This window comes from Rhinolophus sinicus, linkage group LG10, assembly GCF_036562045.2.
Source record: "Rhinolophus sinicus isolate RSC01 linkage group LG10, ASM3656204v1, whole genome shotgun sequence".
In the NCBI taxonomy this organism is placed as follows: domain Eukaryota; kingdom Metazoa; phylum Chordata; class Mammalia; order Chiroptera; family Rhinolophidae; genus Rhinolophus; species Rhinolophus sinicus.
This window is the reverse complement of record NC_133759.1, coordinates 108,796,233-108,823,116: the sequence shown is the minus strand read 5'-3', so window position 1 is coordinate 108,823,116 and position 26,884 is coordinate 108,796,233. Positions and strand designations below refer to the sequence as shown.

At 50.8% G+C, this 26,884-nt stretch overlaps 1 protein-coding gene across 1 annotated transcript in view; it reads left to right on the top strand.

The window, feature by feature from the left end:
• The window catches only part of SDK1 (sidekick cell adhesion molecule 1), a 683,166-nt gene that overhangs the window by 557,634 nt on the left and 98,648 nt on the right, over nucleotides 1–26,884 (top strand). Inside the window, exons 20-22 of the mRNA XM_074313985.1 lie at nucleotides 2,856–2,954; nucleotides 9,542–9,733; nucleotides 13,262–13,383. Coding sequence (XP_074170086.1) covers nucleotides 2,856–2,954; nucleotides 9,542–9,733; nucleotides 13,262–13,383 — 413 coding nt within the window. The remainder of the gene's footprint in view (nucleotides 1–2,855; nucleotides 2,955–9,541; nucleotides 9,734–13,261; nucleotides 13,384–26,884) is intronic.

Below are 26,884 nucleotides of genomic sequence, written 5' to 3'. Positions count from 1 at the left end.
TCAGAGGACGCTTATTTAAAATACAAAGTGGCAAGAGAATGTCTTCAAATAACAGGGAAGAGTCGGGCTGGATCCCTTACTCCAAAGGCCCACTGTTGCCAATTAAACAAACAGACAAAGCTGTGGGGAGACATCCCACCCAGCTCTGTAGCCTGAAATGGAACACTGAGGGCAGTTAGAGCACTATTTGTAAGTAAGAAGAGAAACGGGAATTTCCTTCTTGGGAATGTAGGAAAATGGAAGTGATGTCATCTTTTTAGCATTTTCTCAGGGAAGCACCATTTTTTTTGATAGTCAGGGAGGCTGTTATCCTATATGGAAAGAGAGCCGCCCTTAAGTGTGGACTGAGGTTGGCAGACTGTTGGAAGGCTGAGCGCAGGCTTGGTCTGGGCTTGGGTGCAGCCTCACAGGGGACGCGGGACCCAGGGCTGGAGAACAGCGTCCATCGCCGTGTAGCTGATGGTGCTGCAGTGAGTTCCACATCCACCAGGCCTCTTCCAAAGCTCCACGGAAACAAGAACTCGGGTGGGCGTGGGGGTGGGGGAGCAAGCGGGCAGTAAAGAGGAAACAGAATATAAATTTTAAGCCTAGATATGGCCAGCTTCTTCCAGTAGCGCTGGAGGACAGCGAACTTGGGCAGAAATCCAGGAAGCAGAAACACTGAGAATATATAAAAGGAGCAAAAAGCTTTCTTTGCTGCTCCATCGATCGATAGAAGAACAAGTCAGTTCAAAAATCCGTCAGAATGTCTTTCTGGATCCTCAGAACGGGGGCAGGATGAGATGGTCTTGACAGCCATTGTACTTTACCATCCTCCACACTCCAGAGGGAAATTTGTCAGAGTGTCTGAGATTATACATGAAAAACCTTTTGAAAGTTCCGCCCAGATGAGTGTATTTGCTGAGGCTGTTACCATATTTTTAAAAGGACGAGCTGTGCTCAGAAGCTTTGTCCTAGTGCCAGCTGAGTACGTACGAGGTGCTGAATTCACCTGAAATCTGCCGTCTGTGCGAGTAGGGCGGGCAGTAGCCAGAACCGGGATGAGGCTTGTCTGCAGGGACCCCCTGAACTGTCTTTGGAGAGACAACCAACACCCTTGACTTCCTGCTCTCCTATTTTAAGATTTAAAAAATGGCATTTTTTTATTATGAGGTAGATCTCAGCATGGCATTGTTCCGAGGTCCCCCAGGGGAGGCAGTGGCACAGCGCTGGCTCGAGGGACGTGGTGTGCCTGGCTGGCCTGCCTGTGCTTCGCTGACACGTGCAGAATCAGTCAAACCCTCCTCTCCACTCCATTCTCCTCCTTCCCCTCCTTTGTCTCCAGTTCTGCCTTCGAACCTCCCTCTGCTCCTCCCTGACAGTCCCTTACCTTCTCCTGGACTGGGCACTGAGCGGGATAGGCATGGGGACAGGGCAGGGAAGCAAGCAGAGCAAGTCTGAGCGAAGCAGCCATATTTGCCAGTGAAATGACGGACGAGCGCCATACGAAGCTCGGCCTGGTGAACAGTGGAGCCCCGTCTCCCTTCCTTCCCCTATTCCATCTGAAGGCTCTAGCTCCTGGAAAGAATTTCCTTTTCCATCTGCGGAAAATAACCAGCCACCTGTGAGAACATCACTCTTGGCACAGCCACCTCTTCCCGCTCCGTGACCACGCAGGGAGGTGGCCCTGATGGGACCTGTTGTAGGAGCGGTAAGGGCTGGCTGTGAACGCAGGGGAGCTGGAGCACGAGGCGGGGGTAAGAGCCCTGGACACCGCTGCGGTCCCACCCACGGCCCACTTGCTCTCTGTCCTGCGGGCCTCTGGGAGGTGCACATGCTAGCCCGCCTCTGTGCTGAGGAGCTGTGTGTGCTCCGGAAGTGGCCTCGCTGCTCTGGGCTGAGATGGCCAGCGGCAAAGTGGGAGACAGGTCAGAGCAGATCTGTAGTGTCCAGCTGGCTCGGACAAGCCACGGTCCTAGATCTGTTTCCCCCAGGTGTTTTCAAAGTGACAATAAGCTCATCTCAGAAAGGACTTTATATTCTGCTGATATGATAACTGACAACTAACACTGATCATGGCAGCACATGTCACTCGGCGTTTGCGTGGTGCCCGGGACATGTCTTACTGCATTTTATTCTGCAGTCACCTTGCAGGGTGAGTTATTTTTATTTCCCCATTTCACAGATGAGCAAACTAAGGCTTAGAGAGTTAAGTAATTGCACAACCAGCAAGCAGTGGGGCCAGGCTTCAAACCCAGCTGAGCAACGTGAAAACACAGTTCTGCCACTCTGCCCTCCTGGGTTAGGAGAAGGGCTTCGGTGCAAAGAAACCCCTGGAACACTTTTGCTGGAACTTTCTCAAGCCCTGCCCTACCCCTGCGGAGGCCCTGGGAGAGTGAGTAGGTGTTTGGAGCCAGGGGTGCTAGATGAGGTAGGCAGGCATCAGCCCTGGGCCAGCTGTGGGTCCCCTGCCCTGGCATCACAAGGGCCTTGTCGCCCCACACACGGCTGCAGTGTGTCCAGGGCCACTGGGTGCAAGCGATTGCCTTTCGGGATGCAGCCAGCCTGACTGTGCTAATCGGATTAGCACAAGGAGAAGGGTGGAGGAGGAACTGGGTATGACTCTCCTGCTGCCGGTCTCTGCAGCTCTCCTCATGGCAGGGATGAAGCTGAGGACAATACTGGATGTGACCTTAGCCAGGACACCTTTCGACTCGAGTTCCCCGGTTTTTACTGACATTACCTGCGGGTCTGGCCTGCAGGCTCTGGCCTGGCTCATCACTTACTTCCCATTTATAGTTAGAACTTTCCACACAAATCTGACCAAAAGAGAACGGGCTATTGTGTTAACAGATGACTTTCTTTTTAATTGCTAGAACCAGGAGCTGTGGGACATCTAAGTTTCACAGAGATTCTGGACACATCTCTCAAGGTCAGCTGGCAGGAGCCCCTGGAAAAAAACGGCATCATTACAGGTAAGTGTCCCTGTTTTCTGGAAAAGAAAAACCAGGTTTGTCCCAATAGAAGAGGATGGGTATAGCTTCAAACAAAACTGCTGGCAGAGTGGAGCCGTGCCTGCGTCTTCTGTGGGACAGCTGGCCATGGGGCAAGGGGCCGAGGCTCAGTCCCCACTCCCAGCTGCCTTTGGGGCCATTTCCCTGCATGGCTGCAGCCTCAGAGTTCAGAGACTTAGTCTCCTTGCATTGTCTTAACAGACCTCTGAAGTCTCGCTCATCAATGAGAATGGGTCGTTTCATAGCAACACAGTAAAGTAAATATTGATATTATGACCAATTTACAGAGGATGCAACAGGCTCAGAGAGGTGAGGTGACCTTTCCTTTATTCAGCAAACTTGCAGGAATGCCTACTGTGTGTGGCACTTGGCTAAAATGCTGCCTATCGGGCAGTGAGCACAACACTTACCCGCCAGCATCTTGGTCCCCACCCCACCATGGGCAAGTGGCGAGGGAACGATGAAGTCTGGGTCTCCTGCCTCCCAGTGCCATGCTCCTTGCCCTCCCAACAGTGCCTTTTGGGATGGAAGGATGAAGAGAGGCAGTGGAGGTGGGAGAGCCAGCGGGCAGGCCTGCAGGGGTGAGTGAGGTGAGCCATGTGGGGGTGAGTGGGGTGAGCGGTGCGGGGGTGAGTAGGGCGAGCGGTGTGGGGCTGAGCACCTACCATGGGCTCCTTTTGTGGTCTCTGGGGAACAGCTAGCCTTTTATAGGTTTCTTAATGGTTTTATTTAATAAAATAGGTTTCTGAAAACCCTTTCAGGTTAAACTTAATTTATATCTTGGTTTGGGGAAAACAATGTTCTAGGTTTGATGAAACCAGCGCAGCCTTTGGCCTCAGGTGAAGGCAGGGAGGCCCCTGTGTTCCTCTGTCGTTGGCACTCTGGGGACATCAGCTCACCTCAGACCCTCCGCTTTTCACCTGTGGGCATCTAACCCCCCTCGTGGGCCCAGGGGAGGCTCACTGAGCCGGAGCTGCTTGGCCACGAGGGGCATCCCTTTCATTGAGTGAACATTACGTGAAATGCCCAGGCGGCCAGCCAGTCACCATTCTGGGCTCGATCACCCGTTTACTGGACGTGTGTCCTGTGGCAGGCCCTCTGGGCCACCTACCACAGCTCCTGCCGTGTCAAGGGCTCCTCCCCGCTGTCTGCAGTTGGCCCAGAGGCACCAGGAGGACCCAGCTCCTGACCAAGTCCTTTCCATCCTGCTAGCGAGTCTCTAGGAGCCTGACTGTGTTGTCCCTCGGTCAGTGGTTGTGTTGTCCCACAGCCCACAGAAGCTGCGTCATCCCTCATGTGCCCAGTGGTCCGTGCAGCCTGCTCATGCAGCCAGGGCACCGAGAAACTGCTTGGAGACCAGGAACGGTGTGTGTCCCCGCTGCCTGGATGCAGGGTTCAGGGCCCTTTTCCCCCTGCCCTGTCCTGGATGCAGCAGCAGTAGTGACCCTGGCCCTGTCCCACATGCAGGCACCTTAGCATTACAGGATCTTGTTTAATTTGGGAACAACCACACGAGGTGCATCCTATAAGCCCAGCTGAGACCTTGGGTAGTCGTGTCCCTGGGTCACATGGCCGGCAGGTGACCGAGCCAGCACAGGGACCCAGGTGTCTGTGTCCTCTCCCTGCACGATCAGCATGCGATCAGCATGCGGGAGGTGGGGTTGGAACCATGCTGTTCACCCCAACCAGGCGTTTCCCCTCTTCCTGGGCTCACAGCTCCCTCGGCATCTCCCGAAGTTTCTCAACGTACCCCAGTCCACAGAAATACCTAACAGTCCGTTTGATTAGTTAGGTACAAGCAACTCAAATTTATATGCCAACAACTTAATAGCCATTTGAATAAATGACATGCATTAACTGGAAAAATGTGTATTTCCTCCTTAAAGGACCTGGGATGTGTATTCCTGATGGAGTGTGCTCCGCTGGCACTGCCCCTCCTCTCCACGGGGAACAGTGCACCCGCCACCTTAATGTCCTGTTCCGCTTTGGCTTTCATGTAGCACGTGCTTCCTTATCACAGAAACCACCACAAGCTCAGTTTTGCAAAGACAGGATGTATGCAGAGGCTCCGGGCCCACTCTGACCCTGAACTTGGAAATGACTCGAGCGAGAGGCAGTGCAGTGTCCCCGACACAGGCAGGGGCATGCTGTTTCTGGGGCCCTTCAGTGTCCCGGTGCCCCAGCGCACAGCCTGGCACTGTTCCTACACACAGGCCAACCCCCCACTTCTTATCTGCAAAGTGCTCTCTGGCATCTGAACGCCACCAGGACCCCATACAGAATGGGGTGCTCAGGTCACATCACAAAGGGCACCTGTGATCTGATGTCGCCTCCAACCCTCACTTTGCAAAAATCAGCTTATGAATCTGGTTCTGCCCCCAGAAGCTGATGTTGAAATGCCCACTTTCAGTAAGGTTAGAGCTCCAGGAATGGGAGGAAGTCACTGTCGAAAGGGGACATAAAAACCCCGATCTGTGTGCGTCAGAGGCCCGTTTAGTACAGCGTTGCAAATGCTGAGTGTGCAGGGAGAAGGCCCCTCGTGCCTGGAGTGAAAGGAGTCAAACGAAGGGGAGACCAGCTGCACAGATAAGCTGGTGCCAGGGAAAACAAAGCCACCCGTCAGCGGCAGGGAGGCGACCACGTGGAGGAAAAGGCTTCCCAGCCCCAAGCCCCGGGGGACTGGATCCCCGAGGGGCCAGAACCCAGAGGACCAGTGTGTGGCCTGAATGAGCTGCACGATCTCAGAGGTGGGCCACCTGGTGGGAGAGGCAGGTCACTGCCACCTGCCCGCCTGCCCCATTCTCAGTCTGGCCAGGACCCCTTGGGGGGCAGTGTGACACAGAGGGGCTCCCCTTCGTATGGACTCGTGCCAGAGCCCTGCTGTCCTTTCTGAGCACACACACTTTGTTGGTGTCTTCATCTTAAAGTAAACTCAGGCACCACAGCGTCCACCACTAAGCGCTAGTCGCCAATGTTTCAATTGATGAGCCTCTGTTCTCAGCAGCCAGTGGGGCTTAGCTCATTTTCGCATTTTATTTAAACAAACGCCTGTAGTTCCCAGCCACAGCCTATTGTTGACTATGAAACTTGGCCTTCGAAGTTCTGGTTTTTCAGAGCCAGGTCAGCTGGCATCCTGTCCACTCTGATCCTTGGCTGGGAGCACAGCTTTAAGCAGACGCTCTGCTTTTTCCTCTCAGAGGCCACCTGGCCCCCTTTGACTTCATCTGGCCTTTGACAGCCACATGTCAAATGTGCCCAGAGCCCGCAAGTTTGGGGTAGATGCCTGCAGCTATCTGGGAAAGGTGTGGGGCTGAAGGCCGCCCACAGGTGAGACCCAATGGCTATTTTCTTGGTTGCGTTGGTTGTCAATGCCACCACCTCCCCAGTGGCCCTGCCCTTGGTGACACTCTCCCTGTCACTGGACTCTCCGTCCCTACTGACAGGTCAGCACCCTCACATTGGCCTGGTTGCCAGTGGCACATTCTGGTGCCACCGTGAAGGGCTAGTCCATGCTGGAGACAGAGGGCTTTGCCATGTGCAGCAAAAGGGAGGCCGTGCTCGTTGGCAAACCTGGCCTCCAAGGGCCACTGTCGGGAATGTCGATGTGGCAGCACCGCCGTCCTTCGAAGCCCCTGTGAACACCGTAGGCTGCGCTTCAGTGTGCCCGTCATGGGCCGTTGATGGCCCAGTGCCCCATCCCGTCTCCCCGAAAGTAAGACCTGGCCGGACCATCAGCTCTAGTGCGTCTTTGGAGCAGAAATTAATATAAGGCCCGGTATTGTGTTGTATTATATTATATATGTTATATTATATTATATTATATTATATTATATTATATTATATTATATTCCCGGTATTATAGTATAGTATACTACAGTATAGTATATAAGACCCGGTCTTATAGTAAAATATATATTATAGTAAAATAAGACCAGGTCTTACATTAATTTTTGCTCCAAAAGATGCATTAGAGCTGATGGTCCAGCGAGGTCTTATTTTCGGGGAAACACGGTAGGAAGCCACACTTTACCAGCCTTGTGAGCAGCACTTGCAGGTGAGCAGCCCCTGGGCCTCCATTATCTGAGGCTGGAAGAGAGGGAGGTGCCAGGAAGGGCGGCCTGTGCCCACCCCAGCAAATTGCCCATTTTGCTCTCATTGTGAATTCCAGCATCTTCCACTCTCGCTCCGTGAACTGATTTATGAGGACCAGGATGCAGACAGACAGTTTGTGATTGGATGTACTGCTCTCTTGTAGAGAATTTACTTCAGATCAACAGAAAATTATTTCTGAAGCTCCCTCGATCGTTAGTCTCAGTTAGGCAGCCGTTCGGAGCAGGTAGGGTACCGACTGGAGGCGGCCGGCTCCTGGCTCTGGCAGCTCTGTCCTCTCACCCCTCACATGCTGCAACCACCTGAAACATGCACGTCCCAAAACACTGTGCGACATCGGAGGGTCTGTTCCCCAGCACATGCACACAGTTCCGTCCACCTGTGTGCGGCCAGCACCTCGCACCATCTCCCATGGCGCGGCCGGGCCTGCACTCCCCTCTGCCGGGGTTTCCTCGTGCCTTGCCTGCATAGAGGAGGCTCCTCGGGCAGCCATTGGTGTTGCGGGCATCCGTGATGGCTGGAGCAGCCTGAGTGACCGTGCCCATCAGCCCCGCACGGCTGCCCTGCTGACACGCTGGGGTGCGGTGTTTGGGCTCCAGATTGCCATGCTGCACAAGACGCTTTGGTTTAGCAAATTCTGATGAAGAACAGCTTTTAAACAAATAAAATGGTCTGACAGACAAGGTTGTCTCTTTCCATCCTTTCAGAGGAGACCCTGAATGCCAAATTATTTAGATTGATCAGGCAGAGCCCACCAAGGTCAGGGGTGGCTGCCCACCTTCCTCGTATGTCAAGACTTGCAAGACAAGGAGGCTTGGGAGGAGGCCCTGGGGGCGCGAAGAGCCTGGGCATTCCCTGCAAACCCCGGCCAGGTTCTAGCAAGTTCACCAGCCTCGCTGTACCACGGTTTTCTTTTTTGTAAAATGAGGGTGATGGCGGCTCCAATCCAGAGGGCTGCTGTGAAGACAAAATAATGAATATGTATAGGGGCTCGGAACACCACAGGGCCGTGGTAAATACTCTCTATGCGTGTGAAGTTATTAGTACTCGCTCCCTGGAAGGCTTGTCTCTTTTTAAAGTTGTACAATTAGTTTCAAAATTCTGAATTAGCAAAAAGGGAAGAACTGATTGATTTTAGTGCATTGAGAATGGCGGGGTGGGCGTCAGGTTGGGTGGCCAGGAGGACAACATCCTAAGGTCGTCTGGAGCCAGGGTGGGAGTGGCAGAGGGCGGCGTTGAGTGGTCAGCCCGTGGGAGACAGGCAGGCTGGGTCCTGCAGCCGAAGAAGAGGTTATCGGTCCACAGGGGCCGGGGCCGGGGCCCAGAAGCCACTGTGGCCTTCGGCAGTAATTGGGGGGCTCTGATGTGCACTGGGGCACCCAGCTTTCTGCCTGCCTTTGCTCCCTGGGCTGGAAGGGCTGAGGGGCAGCAAGCAGGCAGCGGCTTCTGACATTTATCTTTTTTTTTTTTTAATATTAAAGTCACAAACGCTGTCCTCTAAATTCTTGTTTACCTGAAGTACAGGTTTCTAACTATATTTATTGCTTTCATCAGAATGGGAAGGAACTTTAGGACGCCTCCTCGTGCGTCAGCATCCCCGAGCTTATTGACTGGAAAGAAGGAAAAGCAAGCGTTTTCAGTGGTTTCCCTTTGCCTTGGGACCCGGGAGCCCTTTCCATCACCGTCTCCCTCTTCACAAGACAGGCTTAAGCTTTCTCTAATCACATAAACTCCCCTCCGAGGGGGTTGATTCAGGGGCTGGCTGGGTCTTTTTTCTGAGCCCAAAATCACGATGGTATCTGAGGTTGAATAAATTGTGATTATGAGGCCCTGCTGGGCTGAACAGAGTACGGGGAAAAATCAGATTTCACTAGGAAAACGGGCTCAAAGGCGGGGGAGGCTGAGCCAGAAGCGAAACTTATATACTTGGGTGAAGAGACACCTTTTAAGGCAAGGCGCTCCGCACAGGGGAAAAGTGTTCTATCCGTCATCCCCGGAGGAAAAGGAGCCGTGTTTCCACAAATTAGTTGCAACCCAGCAGCAAGCTTCTGATTTAGGGTACTGTCTAATGAAAATATGAGCTTATAAAAATGGAAATATTGCTGAGATGCATCCATAATTTGACAAGAGAAGGTTAAGTCCTGCACAGCAGGCTGGCCGCATCATTCGTCATCCTTCAATAATCCATGCACCAGCTACTGAGGTCACCAGAATGTCAGACGGGCCTGTTCTCCTCCGCTCGCTCTGTGGCGTGGGGCCAGGCCACCCAGGACGAAGTGGTGCTGTAGGGGTTTCTCGGGGAGCATACAGGATGGAGGCGCAACTCTAAGCGTATTTCGTTAGGGCAGTGGGTTCCTCCCAGATGTCAGGGATCCACAAGACCAGCCTTTGCCTTGGCTTTCAGGAGACCCCAAACTAACTCTGTTACCACTTTCTAGGCTATCAGATTTCCTGGGAAGTGTACGGGAAGAACAACTCTCGGCTCACACACACCCTCAATAGCACGACGCACGAATATAAGATCCAAGGACTGTCTTCTCTCACCACCTACACCATTGAGGTGGCCGCCCTCACTGCGCTGGGGGCCGGCCTGGCGACCTCATCCACCATTTCTTCTGGAGTGCCCCCAGGTCAGTAAGATCGCACTGTGGCCTCCCTGCTCCTCGTTTCCCTTAGAGATTTCTGACACTCAGAGTTGATTGGCATTTTTGTGGAGAAGCTACCGGGGGCTTTTGAAAGAGGGGTATCAGTTTCTTGCTGTGATGGTTGGGGGGTAAGTGGATGATGACCTACCGTCAGCCTTGTTTCCCAGCGTCTTCTGATCGTGGCTTAACCTTTCTTCTGTCAGGGTGTGGGCTGGTGGAAATGGGCTGATGGACAGGGAGGAGAGATCTGGGTTCCAGGACTGAGGTCCCGCCCTCCAAGGAAACTATAAATCAAGGACCTCACAGAAGGAAAATGCAAACCTTATTTGAGAAAGAGAAGTAGGGAATGTTGATACTAAAATTGAGAACAGTGTCAACATAAGGAATGTCCACACCTACAGAAACATTTTATTAAGAATTTATTTGAGTTTACTTGAGCCAAACCGATGACAATTGCCAGAACGCAGGATCTCAGAAGTTTCAGACAGTAACAGTGTGCATATGCATTTGAAATTAAGGATGGGACTAAGGAAGATTTACATGAAGGTGGGAGAAAGCAAGGCGGGGTTTAGATTACTGGATAGTTAACAAGTTTATGTGCTCCCTTGAGGGTGGTTACGCCTCTGAGGGGTCTGGAAAAGAGGACCACTCTGGCATTTCAAAGGTGTGTGAACTAGATGCACAGAAACAATGGATTGGACTGCTTAAGGCCAAGGTGAGCCTTTTACTAAAGAAATCACATGCCTGGGACAAGACGTGTAATTGCCCAGTGAGGAATCTATGATTAGATCACCCTGTTGAGGTGGCTTCCCATAGAACCCCTTTTTCATCTACAGTGCGAAGCATAAAACTTTATTCATTCAACAAAACAATGAACATTTGTGTTCGAGTACAGAAAAAGCAGTAGGAGAAGGTGGGAAGGGAAGGGAAAGAGAGAGAGGGAGAGACAGCGTCTAGGTGAGGAGAGTGTTCACGCAAAGCCACCTGCTAAGGTTGAGTTCGCTGGCTGCTGTGGGAATGGGTGACACTGGCTGTCACGTCCCTTTGAAATGCAGGTTGCCTCCTTAGAGGTTTAGCTCACTTCTTTCAGCTCCGGACGATTGCTACTCATCGTTTTCTCTCCCGTTTTAAAGTTTATGTTGAAAATGAAAGTGCTTCTCCAAGGAATCCATAAATACCTGTGATAAAATATTGTGGGGTTACCAGTTCAGTTTTGTAATTAAAGCTGTAGGTCTCTTGCCATTTAAAAGATGTCAGTCTACCTTATTTTGGTCTTTGAGAACAGCACGGTTGCTTTATTCATAAGGGCCTGAAAGATCCCTCCGAAACCAGCATTTATCCCATATGGTAGCCCCAGATCCAGTTCCGTCTTATAACCTGATTATTTTAGTGCAAGGGTAATAAGCATGATCTGAAGAGAAAACAAAACAAATCAAACATGTGCAGTCAAAAAGGAATCCCCTCGGAGTAAATGTGCTCACAGCTCAATACCCCTCCTCACAGGTCAGTGAGACAACCCAGCAGCCCAACAAGTTATATGTGGTGGTGGAAAGGAGCATAACCTCTTAGGGAACTTTCTAGAAGCCGTTAGACCCACCCTGCCAGCTGGGAGCCTTGAGCCCAGCAGTGTCCCAAAGCAAGTCTACTGTCCACAAAGAAACAGCCGTCACTGTCCTCTTGCCAACGCAGTGGTTCCTACTGTCACGTGCATCAATCCCTGGAGCTTCTTTAAAAACTGCTTGCTGGGCGCATTCCCCAGGGTCACCTCCGGGGCTGGGCGAGGCTGGAGAATGCGCCTGTGGAACAAGCCCTCAGGCGCCATGGAGGATGCTGGTCAGGGCCAGATTCTGAGGCAACTGGTATTTTATAAAAAGGATTTACAAAGTACATTTGTTCTTTTGAGAAAGAAGTCTTTGGCTTACACAAAGATTCATGTTCTTCTAGTAAATAGCCAGTTCCCAAAGCACATATTTAAAATAGTACTTTAACAACTAGGGGTGGTGGTAATGATGGCATATTGTTAAATTTGTTAGAAATAGCTCACGTAGAGTGACTGGGGGTCACCTTGGAGCCCACCCAGAGGTGTGAGCAGCTTTTCTCTTGGATGGTTTGGACACTGTCCAACCAGGGCAGGGAGCAGACTAGCTGGCCTCCAGAAGGCCCCTGTTCCCAGCGTTCCTGTGACGAGCATGACATGAGCTGCAGAGCGGGACTCGGGGCGGGGGGGGGGGCCTGACCATGCTGAATGGATCCCTGATGAAAATGGGTTTGCAGAGAGCCCGGGGCCAATCACACAGCCGAAAAACTTCTCATGTCGCTCAGAAGCGTTGGAGAGCAAGGTACAAGTCAGGTCACCTGGAGCCAGAGTCTTCCGAAGACGGCACTGAGTGTTCTAAGCATCGGCCAGAAGCAAAATCATGACGGCGACCACTTTGGAGGCTGTATTCTGTTTGCTGTGTTTGAAATTTCCATCCGTTAATGACTGAAGGACTCTTTTAAGAATCCAGAGAACTGAGAAATATAAAGAAGCGTCACTTGTCCTTCGATTTAAACATTTTCTGCCTCAAATTCATTAAAGTAGATGTGGAAAGGACCCTTGAGATCCTAGAGACCTGCCTGTGCCAGTGCGGAATTGATCACGAGAGTGGTTTTAGTGTTCCTGTGCAAGCCCGGGTTTGCATGCCCCAAGCAGCGGCGATGAGGAAGCCATTCCTCGGGAGCCGTGCAGCCTGAAAGCCTTTTCTGCTGCTTGCACTGCATCTCTCTCCTTCATTCTACCCCGTTATCTTTCTCTAGAGTGTCTCGCATTGCACACTCATGTAAGAGCTGTCATTTTGAAGTCACAGTCTTTCACTTCTGAGTGGGACAGGCCCTTTGGGGGAGGAGCCTACCAAAGGGTCTCTATGCAGCAAGCAGGTAGCTGTGGAGGGCGGAGGGCAGGAGCGTTCAGAACACACCCTCCCCCATGCAGTTGCCAGGCAGCTGGACCCAGTTGGAGTGGGGAGAGTTCTGCACTTTCACCTGAATGTGGTTGTCTTGGAAACCAGAGGCTCAGGAGCTGCCCACCTGCCGGTGTCATGCTGCCTGGGACCCCTGGTGTGTGCGTGTGCATGAAGGCCACCATCCAGGGGAGGAGGGCACCCAGTTCTCTGTGTGCTTTTAGGGCCGCTCGTTCGTCCTCGCTTCATTCAGCAAGTATCTGTCCCACAAGTACCTGCTCTGAACGGACATGAGTAAGACAATCCCCACCTTTAGAGTTTACCCTCGAAGAGGCCACATTACTGTCCCCAAGTGCCACTTCACATGGCAGGGAGCCTGTTAGGTGACCCTACTAAGTATGAATCACACTGTGATCATGTTCCTGGGGAAGCTATGTCCTTGCTTTCATGGTTTTGAAAACAAATCCTTTTCATACAAATGCATTTTGAAAATGTTTGTTTGCGACCTGTTTGATGCATTTCTCAGCTGTGCCAGAATTTAAATCTCTACCTTTCCTCTCTCATTTATCTCTAGAACTTCCTGGTGCCCCATCCAATCTGGTCATTTCCAACATCAGCCCTCGCTCAGCCACTCTTCAGTTCCGACCGGGCTATGACGGGAAGACGTCGATCTCCAGATGGGTCGTGGAGGGACAGGTAAGCGTCTCATCAGAGCTGAGAGTTGGAGTTGCCTACGAGCAGTGCTCTGGGGCCCGCATTTGAGAGACCATGGGCAGTGATCAGCCGGTAGTGGAGCTGACGTAGGGGCGGATTGCAGGGTGGTCATGTTTGGAGGCTGAAGACAACTGGGGTCTGGGGAAAGGATGTGGAAAGATAAGGGAACCCGAGATGTTAGTCTTACTGGACAATAGAAGGGATAATAAGGGTTAAAACTCAAGTTGGTTCAAAAGAGGTATCCAAAATTTGATAGCATAGTTGGTTGATTTTTCAAAAAATTCTGTATCACAATCAGCTACCAAACATACTAAGAGGGTGAATTGATACGACTTGTCTATCGAATGAATGAATGAATGCATGCATGCATGAATATGCATTCATTCAACAATACTAATAAAGCATTTTATTTCCAGTTGCTATCCTAGGCATGAGGGATAAAGCAGTAAACAAAAACTGGCAAAGTTTCTGTTGTAAAGGAGAAATTTCTCTCTTGGGAGAGAGAAGGTCCAGTTGCTGGGACAGGAACGTGCATGTTCCACGTGAGGGCCAGCAGGGGGTCCTAAGGCTGGGGGAGGGGAGGGGAAGGAAGACTGGTGGGAAAGGGGTTTGCCTGGCGCCCAGGGCCCATCGCACAGTCAGAAAAAGGACTTCTATGTCACTCAGAAGCAGTAGAGCCACTGGAGGGCTGTGGGTCAGAGCGGGCGACACAGCCGCTCTTCCGTGTTTGGATAACAGCAGGAGAAAAGAGCCAAATTACGGGAGCAGTGAAGTGTCAGAGTAGTGATTTTCATCACTACTCCTCTGTAAGCCACTTCACTCTTGGGAATTAACCAGACGTTAGGGAACAAATTCCGTAGCCATAGTCAAAGTTCTCGTGAAGCAACCATTTCTAGAAACGTATGCAGGATTCTAAAGGTACGAACTAACTAGTTGGGGCTGATCAATAGATGGGGCTGGAACAATTGTTAACTTAGAAAAAATCACAGTATATTCTTACTTCACATCATACGCAAAAAAGAAATCCCCAGTGAATGAAAACCAAAACTGCAGTCCGAAAACATTAAATGGAGAATCCCAGAAATAAACAATCCCTAGGGTTTACATTTCGCGCTGCTCTGAGTAACGCGATGACATCTTGCACCGGCCCACTCTGCTGCCCGAGACGTGACTCATCCCTTCGGCCGCCGTCTCCACGCTGCAGACACTCCTGCCCGTGGGTCACTTTGGACTCGTCTGTTACCAGGTCTATGGTCCCTGATCACAGTGCTTGTGCTCGAGTCACCCTGATTTCACTTCATAATGGCCCCAAAGCCATTCACATGCTCTCCTTACAGGGCATGCTTATAACGAGCCTATTTTATTCTTGGTTATTGTTAATTTCTTACTGTGCCTGGTTTATAAATCAGACTCCGTCACAGGTGTGCACATGTAGGAAAACACACAGTATATGCAGGGTTTGGTGCTATCCGCGGTTTTAGGCATCCGCTGGGGGTCTTGGAATGTCTCCCTCAAAGATAAGGGGAACCACTGAATAGGAGAAAAATGGCGATGCCACATGAAAAGCAAATCTAGCATCTTCAAATCCATCAGAAGTAGCTGGGCAAGCACTTTAAAGGGCCCAGGAGCATGTGGGGTACCCTGGGGTGCCTGGGCCACCTTATGGCTGAGCATGGTGAGTGCCAAGGATGCGGTGCCAGCTTCAGACTTGGGTGTCAGGCGAGGCCAGGCCTCAGTGACAGAAACGCCAGCGTCCTGATGGCTCACCACACAAGAGCTTTTTTCTGTGCTTTCAGAGCCAGACGAGATCACACCACCTATACTGTGTTCCGTCCACGGGAGTCTGGGAAGTGTCGCTGAGTTTGCCCAAGAAGGGGGTGATGTGGTGAACCCAAGCACTCTCTGCCCCGCATGTCTGCTTTATGCTTCTGTCCCACAACCTGTTTCTTTATATTTTTTAACATACCTAAAAGGAAAGAGGATACTATAATGAACTCCCGATACGTGTGAGCTATTATCTAGTTTTATCCAGTCCCCTTGTGTTGTTGCTGAAGTGTTTTAAAGCGTATCTCAGACCCCATGTAATTTCACCACCAAATAATCGGCAAGTATCTCGAAGATACGTGTACACACAACCATGTGGACAAGTTCCACAAACATGATGATAAGCAAAGGAAGCCAGGCTCATCATTTGAGTGCAAATCGTATGATTCCACTTCGGTGCTGTTCCGGAAGGAAAAGCACCTTTTGGCCTTGGAGTACTGGGTCTGGGGTCTTGTGGGAACCAGCACAGGAGAGGGTGCCTGGTGGGCTCAGCTGGGCTGGGAAGACTATCTCCTAGTCTGTGCATTTGTCTGCATGTCTCCCTCCCATAAAAACTTGACGTTATAATACGGATACTTTTTATCATAATTATAATACCATCATCACACCTAAGTAATAAAAATTCCTTAATATCATCTAAAATTAGTCCGAATTCAGATTTCCCCAAATTTTCCAAAAACATCTTCTCACTGTGGTTTTGAAGAAAACAGGATCCACTCAAAGTTCACACTACACGTTTGGTTGTCATGTGTCCTAAATCGTTTAAAAATTGTTTAAACAGCTTTATCAAAGTATAATTGACATATAGTAAACCTGATGTATTTAGGGTGCACTTTGCTAAGCTTTGACTTGGGAATGCATGTCCGTATGCCTGTGAAAACCCTCACCACAGTCCCAGTATGTCCCTCACCCATCACCCCGTCTCCTGTGCCCTTTGTGACTCCTCCGGGGGCTCCGCCCCAGCCAGCAGCCACTCGCCTGCCTTCTGCCACTGTAGAGGAAGTCTCCTTCATCTAGACCCCCCCCTGTGTTCCCCATGTCATTGCCTCCCCAGTTGTCCCTTGAAACGTCCTGCGTTGCAGATGTGCCTTTGACTTCCTGTTCCTCTGTCCCATGTTTCCTGTAAACTGGGAAGTTCATTCAAAACCTGATGGGATCGTTTCCACCTTGTCCTGTCATTGTCGGGCACACCTTCCAGTGGCACTGTGTGCCTTCAGACTGCAGCACATCAGGGCGCACACGGGTCTAGTTGTCCCACTTGGGGACGCCGTCACCTATCCACAGCCCGATCTGCTTCCCCCATCAGCTTTGTAGCTAAGGGCCTAAATTAAGTATTTTCTTAAGATATTCAAAATGGTGATTTTTCTCTCAGTCTTTCCTCGCTTCCCGTCACCCCTCAGGCTCATTGGTTACCCTGAACACAGGAAGGCAGGATAAATGCTGAGTCTTCTTCTTTTAATTCCCGGCTTCAGAGTATGGAACTGGTCCCCCAGTTAGACCCCGTTAAACAGAGCTTTCTTTCTCTTTCGCCCTACCTTTTCCTGAGTACCGTTATGAAAGCATAGATGCTTATACACTCAGTGTGTTTCAGCCACTGCAGCCGTTACTCCTTTTGAACCTAAAACTGACCCATCTTGGCCCATGGGCAGCCCTTCACCTTCCAGCCCCTTTGACATGAGCTTCCTAACCTTTGATGATTTCCTCCCAACACGATGTCCTAGGGTCTTGTGCCTTCCTGCCCTAAGTGCAAAGGGAGCCATTCCTGCAGTGGGGGGGGGGGGGGGGCTGGTTCCCATTGGTGTCAAATGGCATTTAAAGCCCACAGCACCAAGGGTGGGGGAGGGGTGCTCATTGCTCCTGGCAGTCACTGCTCCTAGACCTGGCCAGTGGGCAGAGGGGAAATGCACAATTGTTGAAACGTCATGAGTTCATACTGATATTTCCAATTCAAATTTAAGATCACTTCACTTTGAATTTATGTTTTACGTACCCTTTCCCTTGCATGAAATTGTGTTTTTAGCAATATTAACATGATTGCTTAGTCTCTTTATCCCACTATTGTGTAAAAAGCTTCAGAATTGGAATCTCAGTGGTACTACTAACAATAAGACTGCTGAATGCAATTTAAGTATTTATCCTTAGACTATGTTACATTGCGCATATACAGCCAAAATTCGGAATTCGGAAGTCTTAAAATTCCTTTCTCTGTGTGTTTATATCACCAACTTCATACAAAATTAGATTCACTCACTTCAGGGTTTTTGTTTTGTTCTTTTGCTTCAATCTTTAGTGGTTGCTCTCTTTAAAAATCATTTTACTTTTTAACAAATGTTAAAACATTTTCAGTGTAGTTTATCTTTGAACATGTAACTTACTCGCATGATCGCAAAGTCAAAGCTGTATAAAAAAGGTGGATTCTGAGACGTTCGTGCTCACCATTCTCCCTCTGCCCTGTGGCCTCTCTCCTCCAAAAGCCCGATCTGGGTCTTGGGTTCATCCTTCCCAGGTTCTCGCCGTAAGCAGGTGTGCGTGCCTGCGCCCCTCCTACCTGGCCTGGGCACCGCGCATGCTGCATTCAGAGCTCAGCCGGCCGCTCACAGGGCACCGTGTGGCCATATAGACTCCCTCCGCCTGCTCAGCTGCCGTCTCCCCTGTGCCAGGGCTGTTCATTTAGCTGGTCCTCGGTGATGGATGTCGGGGTGTGCATTTCTTTTCCATCACCACCAGAACAAATGAACAAAACCTTAGCGGCTTAAACCACACAGTATTATCATCTGATAGCTCTTTCGGTCAGAAGTCCAGCTTGGGTTTCGCGGGCTGAACTGCAGGTGCTGGCAGGACTGCATTCCTGTCCGCAGGTTCCAGAGAGGCCGTTTCCTTGCCGCTTCGCCTGGTGGTCAGAATTCTCTTCCTCGTGTGGTGGAGCCGAGCTGGCTGTCACCATCCGCACTCCTGGGCTCCTGGCCCCTTCCTGCACCTTCACAGGAAGCGTCGGCCTGAGGCTTCCACTGTCTCCTTCCCTCTCATCTCTCCGACCAGCTCTCCTGCCTCCCACTTCCACTTTTCAGGGCTCCTGTGATTCGCTTGCCTCCTCCTCCCAGACATCCAGGATAGTCTCCTACTTCCCGGCTCTAACCTTACTCACATTTGCAAAGTCCCTTCTGCCATGGAAGGTGACATACTCACAGGTCCCAGCAGTTAGGGTGTGGACATCTGGGGGGGGTAGGGGGAATTACTCTGCCTAAAGGGTGTCTTCAGCCTTGTGTTTTGCCACTGAACCTTTGGGATCCCTCCCTAGGAGTGGAAGTGCTGGATCAAACAATGAGTGGTATGTAAGTTTTCTAGACTTTACCCAATCCCTCGCTACAGGTTGCAGCGTTTTGCATGCTCATCAGCACTGTATGTAATTCTTTTGACATGCCAAAGCAAAAAAATTGAGGTCTAATTTATCAGTCCTCTCTTGTATGCTTTTTGGATTTTGAGCCATAGAGAGGTTTTCCCCACTCTCACGTTGTAAAGGAATTCACCCAATTTTCTACTAATATTTTAATGGTTTCATTTTTGCATTTAGATCTCCATCCATTTGGAATTTGTCCTTATAAATGGAGTGAGGTGTGAATTCATTTTTATCATTTTGCAAATAGCTTTTTAATTGTCCCAAAGCCATTTATTAAATAGTCCATTTTTTACCTCCTCCTGATTTGTGATATTAAATTTCCATGCGCACTTGGGTCTATTCCTGAACTTCTCGTTCTGTTCTATTAGCCTGGCTATTCATGCACTAATTCTACATTGTTTAATTATAGAGGCTTTGAAATATATTTGAATATCTGTTATGGTCTCTCCAAGGCCCCCAAACACACACACACACACACACACACACACACACACACACTGTCTCTCTCCCTCTCCCTTCCCCACGTTATGGTCTCTCCAAGCCCCCGCCCCCCCCCCACACACACACACATTCTCTCTCTCTCTCTCTCTCTCTCTCTCTCTCTCTTTTTCTCCCCCCCCCCATATTATGTCGTCCTCCAGGAAGTCTCACTTAGTTCACCCCAACGTCTTCTCCAAGAAGGTCTTGGTGTGTTCTCTGGTCCAGGCAGGCTCCACCTTTCCTAAACTAAGAACAGTGGGGCCCTTGAGATTGTAAGTGGTATAGATGAAGCGTTCTGGAATATTCCACACCAAATTCCCTTTGAATGGATACAAGCCACATCAGCTCTCTATGCTGCAGTGAGACCCCAGTGTTCCCTCACCCAGTCTGTCATCCAAGAAGTGGTTGTTGCCTCTTACTCTGCCAGCTGTGGGCTGGAATTCAGAGAGGAGTTAGACTCGGGCACACAGTCGAGTGGGAAGTCACCATTTAAGGACCAACCACGTTAAGAGCAGGGAGGTAACCTACAGCGGTTTGCTCAGGGTGCTGGCAAGGCGTTGAGGAAAGAGGGTGTGAAGGCCCGCGAGCATGACCTCCGAGCCCCCTCGGGGTGCGATGGACAGGACTCGGCAGACGCCGCGGAGCAGCCTTCCGCGTCCTTCCAAAACACTCCCGCAGTGCAGCGTTTACTTTTACCCCTTTGATCCACTTCTCAATCATATCTTCTTTGCAAAAAGTGTTCCTTCCAATTCTGACTATTTTTAAAGTGCACCAAAAAGGATGTATTACTTGGAGCAATCGTCAGTGAATTATGGAATGAAAGAACTCATCATCCAGGAGCCCGTTGAAAGGCCCTGTGATAAGCTGATGTGGGCTCCAGTTTTAAAAAGCAGCTTTTATAGGTGTTTCTGGTTCAGTAATGCTTTGCTTAATTAGTAACCTTTGACTGTAGAGGGAGCAAAACGTCTCTTCCCACATTTTGATGGTGCGCCATGAAAGGGGAGAATGCAAATGCTATGTGTTTTCATCGGCCACTCCTGTTGGCCCACACAGCTCCTCTGTAAACCCCCGCTGTTTGCAGCCATTTGCTGTGCTCTCACAGCCAAGATCACATCTAGCCTTCTCAGGCTGCTCTGAGCAGGGTTCTGTAATGAAGATGCCGGCGGTAACACGTTGGATGCAGATAAAACTGTTTCCATTCCGAAAATGGAAAGGGAAAAAAGGCCCACTTAGTGCTTATTGGTGTGTAATAGTAGCCGTTTTCTTAAAAGGAACTGTTTTAGAGAGTGTTATGAGCTAATAAAATCAAGCACACGTCTGCAGAGTGCTGGTCTCTCGGTAACTAAAGAGTAGTGGGGATGGAGCGCCCGGGGCCTGGGAGCCACAGGTAAGGTGCTCATAGATGCTCCAGTGACCTGCAGTGTCCGAAGCAATGTCTTCTGAGTGACACGTTCCTTGGAGAAGTTAGGGGTGTAGGACATTCACTTTATCTCCCAAGGGCACTTCCCGCCGAGGGGCTGGGTCACGGGCTGATGAATGGAAGGCCGCAGTTTCGTTTTCCTGTTTGCTGATTCACTCACCTGTGAGCACAGTTTGGGGGATGGATGGAGCCTTCTGTCTTCCCACCATGCCCTTGATCCAAGGCCTCTCCCAGCACTGAGCTCCAGGAAAATGTTTTCTTGGCAGATGAGTTTCTCTCAGAAGTTGACGCTCATACAACCCGGTATTTCCCTTCGTGCCCGAGCTTTTCAAGTCCCTGTGTGGCAGGGAGCTCCGTGGTGGCGCGCCGGGGCTCCCTTCGGCGGGACTCGCTTCCTCCCCATACCTTCACCCACTCCCATGTGCCGTCTGTTTGCTGCGGTCCATCCCTGTGCAAAACCTGAGGGCTCGGGGAGAAACCAAAGGCCACGCTTTTCCTAGCAAGTAGGAAAGACTCACGGAAGAAGCGGGGTGCCAAGGCCTCATGGCAGGTGTCACCGCCTTCGAGGGAGAAGCAGAAGGCTGTGGGCCTCAGAGGAGGTTTCATTTATGAAGAGCGTCCTTTTGGAAATAGGAAGCCTGTGCCTGGGAGATAAATAGCTCTCCCACATTGGTCAGAATTGCCCACATTCCTGTGTAAGTGTCTTCAGTGACGTTTTTCTCTTTACGAGTCTATGAAAGTGGCGTAAATTTGGCATTGAAAATCTAAGGTTCCTTGGAGTAGGATTCTCAGATCCCCAGCTGTCGCCCCCTCTCTCCCCACACATCCTTACAGTGTTCCATCATGAACTGGGCCTGGCTGTTTGCAGGATGGGACCAGCTGGGAGCTAGGACCTGTCTGACCACAGGCAAGGTCAGCGGTGGGACAGGCTGACCATCGGACCACAGGGCCAAAGTGAGTGTCAGGCCCGGCAGTGACGAGCCATCCTTCCGGTGCAGGAGGGTCCAGCAGCACTAGCTCTGGGTGAAGACCCTCCAGGACAGTTTCCTGCCATGACATCGGGAGAACAACAGCTCATTGAGACCATTGGGTGGGACTCCCACTTGATACATGGAAGCACATAATAAAATGATTAGAGCCAAGGCAAACATTTGGCTGCTTGAGACGGTGTGGGCTTCAGAGGAAGAACTGCATCCTGGGAGGCCTGGGCTGAGCCCTGGAGAAGGCCTGGAGAGGCAGGCAGGCCCCAGAGCAGGCCCTGCCAAGGGCCGGGCAGGGCAGCCTCCGGCTGGGAGGTGCTGAAGCGCCCTGCGGGTGTCGCGGTCAGAGGCCAAGTCCCCACGTGTGGGGGCGTGCACCCTGGAAGGAAGCCCGTGCTCCCGCTCCAGCACCCAGAGTGTCCACAGAGAGTCAAGCTGCTGGTACCTAGAATTCATTCAAATGGAACCAAGAAAAATCCCACAGCTTGAAAACTGTCAAATTCAGCTTTCCATGGTCTCCATTTCCCAGCAGAGTTTCCACCCTCGGTTTATTTAACTGTCTTACTGCCTACCTGTTACCTCTGACATGGAATTCTAGTGCTCGGTCTCCTGCAGCGTCGTGGCCAGGTCTCATCCCTTCAAGATCTGGAGTTGAGGGTTTCTGACCACTAATTATATCTCCTTCCCTCATTGTGGATGGATTTTAAGGCTGCTTGTGGGCCTTTGCTAAGTGTCAGCATTGCAATTCTAATAAACCCTGATATAATTGAATTTCTTTTTCATAATAAGAAGAGTGACATTATTTCGAATCATCTGTCTCAAGTGCACAGAAGCACTGTCACTAGCTCTAATGGCTCTTTCAGGAGCGACACTGTCACCTGGCAAACTGGCCAAGACCGGTTTCTGCTCTGCGCTGGGTAGCGCTCTACGACCTAAGTGTTCAGGCACCGTGGTTATGGTGACGATGAAATACGTACTCGGGTATTTCAGAATGTTTATTGTTTGCCCGATTGTCCATAATGACTCCTTCCAATGACTTTCCTCTCTTACTCCTCAGCCAGCATAGGAAATCTGTACAAGATGAATGGTTTGAGGTGGCCCTTCTGTTCATTAGTCTATCAGCTCCTTTTAGGTTCTATTATGAGACTTTTTAAAATACCACAGGCGAAGAAAATACTGCAGCCTAAGTGACAACTCAAGTAGGACTGAGGGAAGTGTTTTACCACAAATGTCATTTTCAAGAAATAGAGGTCAATGTATGTATAAATCACAACTGTCAAACCAAATTAAATTTTACGAGACTCATATTTTCCTGCTCTTTTTGAGGTTGCTCAGATTCTTTCTTCCTGATTCTGTTGTTGGATTTTTAGATTTGCCTGTATGTTCCATCTTTCCGGACATTAGGTTTTATATTTGTGTCGTTCAGTCCTCCAGCAAACATTTCTTAAGCACCTACTATTTGATAAGTTTCAGGTATCATGCTATGTCCCAGACTATAAAGATCAAAAACTTTTTGTCCCTACCTCCAAACACTCAAAATTGGGGAGGGCACTGTGGGAGGGACAATTGAGATGTAATCTAATGATGGATAGAAATGAGACTTGAGAGAATTATTATAAAAAATGCTAAGACGGTGTCAGAAAGCAAATGAGTGACTGACTAGGGTACTCAAGGAAGGCTCCATATAGGAGGTGAGATTTAAGTTGGGCCTTGAAGGCTGAGCAATATTTTCATGGGGAGGAAGACATTCCAAGCAGAGAGAATAGCTCAGTGAAAGGCTTAGAGTTAGGAAATTGCATGGTACCGATTATTTTAAAATGTAAATTTCATTTTTATTCAGATACAGTGAGGCCAACAGATCAGAGGTGACTTACTGAAAAGGCAGTTTTTACTCACAGTTCCCAAGAGGAAGGCACATGCCATGTCACGCAGTTCCACTCGGGGAAGCACCAGGGTCCCCAGGAGGCAGAGGGAGGGAAACGGGGACAAGAGCCTTTACTGTGGTTTGCGTGGCAGGAGCGGGAGAGACAGGATGATGGGCTTAGGACTCACTGTTTGGACAACTCCAGCGGGCTCTGGGCACAGGTCCGTCCCACGGTGTCCGGTACTGGCCCTGGGTCATGAGGGCAGGTGGACAGTGGCCCAGAGGGTGAGAGCCCATGGAGGAGGGGAGGGTGTGGGCTGTGGGGCTGTGGGTTTGCATCTGAAAGGTGTGCTCCTGGGTGAGAGGTTCACTCTCTAGGACTCGGCTGGCCCTTGGGAGGGGCCGTCCCTGCAGGGTCAGCAGGGCCCCGGATGTCAGGGCATCAGATGCAGGATCTAAAAACGTGGCTGATACACCTTTGGGGAAGCTGAGTGGCGGCCTCATCAGGTGTGTGAGAGCAGGATGAGGTGGAGACGAGCCCGGAAGGGGAGCTGGAGCCCTGGGAAGGCCTGGGGGTGCCTTGCTGGGGACTAGTTCGCTGGGCGAACCCCCATGCTGTCCGGACTTGGTTCCGGACTGGCCCTGGGCCTCACTCAGGCCTCGTCCCTTCCTGGTTGGGCCGATTCACCAAGATGCCCCATCGTCCCCTCCCCCAGCCCTCCGCTGCCTTCTGCTGGGGACACCACTCGGAGCCAGAGGGGACTTGCTAACTGCAAGTTGCTTGACATGCAAGTTTTCCTGCTGACACCAGAGTTTCAGCCAAGAGGGTGCACTGGCTTGGCAGGCTTCCACGGAATGAATTCTTGGAGTGTCTTCTCCCCTCCCTGAGCTCTGGCTGAAGGAGCATCGTTTCCCCCACCCCCTGCAGCCTGCTGCTCCCTCCCTCCCTCCCTCCCTCCCTCCCTCCCTCCTCCCTCCCTCCCTCCCCCCCCCCCCCCAGGCCAGTTTCCTCTGCCTCCTCTCCATTCGCAGTTAACTTTTGGATGAGGTTAATGAATGTCCTCTGAGTAGCTATTGATCTCCTGGCCTCTGGGGTGCTGAGCTCAGGGCGGTCACCACAGCCTGCAGGAGGGGCATTGAGGTCCTGCCCCAGCCGGCTGCTTTCCAGCTGGCGTCTCTGAGGCCCCACTGACTGCAGGGGCTTTCCCAAGGCAGACAACTGTGACTTGGCAAGGGGGGGGGCCCTCCAGAACCCCTAGGTATTATTAAGGGAGAGCCTGTGTGCAAAGAGGCCCAGCCTCCCGGCCTGGGGCCGCATGGAGGCAGGTGCCCCGCGAGCCCTCCTGTTGGCACTAATGTGGGCAGGGCTGCATCTCCTGGCTCTTTAGAATGGAGACTGCTCCCTAATGGGAACTAACGACCACCGTCTGCTGAGAGGTATTTGAGTGTGTGGCGTTTCTGCTTTTACAATAAGTATTGTAAAGCGCTGTTTGTTAGCTTTAAAGGAAGAAGAGAAGAACGTCAAAAATCCCAGCTCCCCAGGAGCTCTGGTTTGTTTTATCTTTAACGGGCTCTGCGGCCCTCTGTGTCCAGTGCGTCATTAGTGAACAGCTAGTTACTTCTAGAACACTCTCTCGTGATGGTCTTGAAATCTAACTAGAGCCAGAGGGGCCCAGCAAGTATGAAAGGACTTCTGTTTCTTACTAGAAAGATTCTTGGTCTCTTTAGATCAAACTGTAAACCTTTTATTATAGAAATTGATGTTTTCCCCCAGAGGTCTGTAAGTGAAATTGTTTTCGGTAATAATTTGCTTTTGGAGCTCCATGTATGACAACCCATTTTCAATACTGATTTTGAAATCATGGACATAGTCGTCTGTATATTCATTCATTCATGTGTTAAACCAACAGGTTGGGCCCCAAGTTTGGGCTGGACCCTGGGGGAGTTGTTGGGGGTACGGTGAGGAGTAAGACCCTGCCTCGGGGGCACTCATGGGACAAACGTAATAAGCATGGCCAGACCTCAAAATGAGGCTGAGGAAGCAGACATGCCCTTTGGGTGGGACCCTCAAGCATGGCAGGCAAGCTTTTTCTGGAAAGGGCCAGATAGTAGATCCTTTAGGCTTTTGGGCCAGCTGGTCTCTGCTGCTACTATGAGGCCTTGCTGTGGGAGCATGGACGTGGCCGCTGGCAATACACATACCAGTGAACATGGCTGTGCTCCAATAAAACTTTATTTACAAAGACAGGAGTAGGCTGGGATTGGCCCCCGGGCCGCTGTTTGCTGACGGCAGTCCTGGGGCCTGTGCAGTAAGCCTGGCTGAGGCTCTCCTGCCGTAAGGACTGTAACTGTGTCTGACCTGCTCTTTATGATTTGGCCCAGACTCTGTAACGTGACATGCTCACCCATACAAGTCTAGAAGGTGCAGATGCAGAGGTGACAGTCACATCGCTCTTATAACCAGTCTTGCTTCTAACTTTGCAATCTATGGCAACGTCCTTTCTTTCACTGCCCCCATGTACCCTGGCTCTGCTATCGTCCTCTGAACAGACCTCACCACCCTGCTGCTTCCTTCATTAATGAGCAAGATGAATCTTTGATGCACTGTGTGTTTGTATGAGTCATGCCTTTAAGTGGATGCGCTGACATATGATCAGTACTCTGTCAGAGACCCGTAGAAGGTGCCATGAAGGCACACAGTGAGGCCATCACGCCTGGCAGCCTCGTTGGGGGAGCCGGGGGGGGAGGGGGGGGCGAGGGAGTGTCGTTCATGGAGACTTCCCAAGGCCCAGAGGCTCTCCAGATTCTGAAGGAGTTGGCCAGCTGCTTAGAGAAGCAGCAGAAGGGGCCAGTGCGTTTTAGAGAGAGGAAAGAGCCTTTGCGAGGTGCAGATGTTGGAGACTCTGATGCGTACAGGTGATGCAAACAGGATTGCGGGGACAAGTGGCAGGCAGAGCCTCATGGAGCCGTGCGGCACCCACCTGGGCTTGCCAGTGACTGGCACCCATTCAAATACAGGTCTTTTATGCGGAGACTGAGCAGTGGGTGGGAGGGCAGGACGTGTGGCTTTGGCTGTTCCGATCCCTTCACTCAGCAAAACAAAAGCCCTGTGGTCAACCAGCAGTCACCTCTTACAAGGCAGTTCAGGGCCCATCTGGCAACACCAACCTGCCTTCCGTCTCTGCGAATTTACCTGTTCTGTGTCTCTTATGAAACGGAATTGTGCATGATGCGACTTTGGGGGTCTGGCTTCTCTTACTTAACGTGGTTTCGAGGTTCAGCACACTGTAGTGTGTCAGCACGTCATTCCTTTTCCTGGCTGAGTAACACTCTGTTGTGTGGACAGACCATAGTTTGTGGATCCTTTTGTTTGTCAGTGCACACGTTGGTGATTGCGAACAGCACTGCTGTGGTCATAGGGGTGCAGGTATCTGTCAGAGAACCAGTTTCCATCCTTTGGGGTGTAACCTGAGAGTGGAAGGGCTGGCTTGGGTGGTAATTCTGTGTTTAACCCTTTG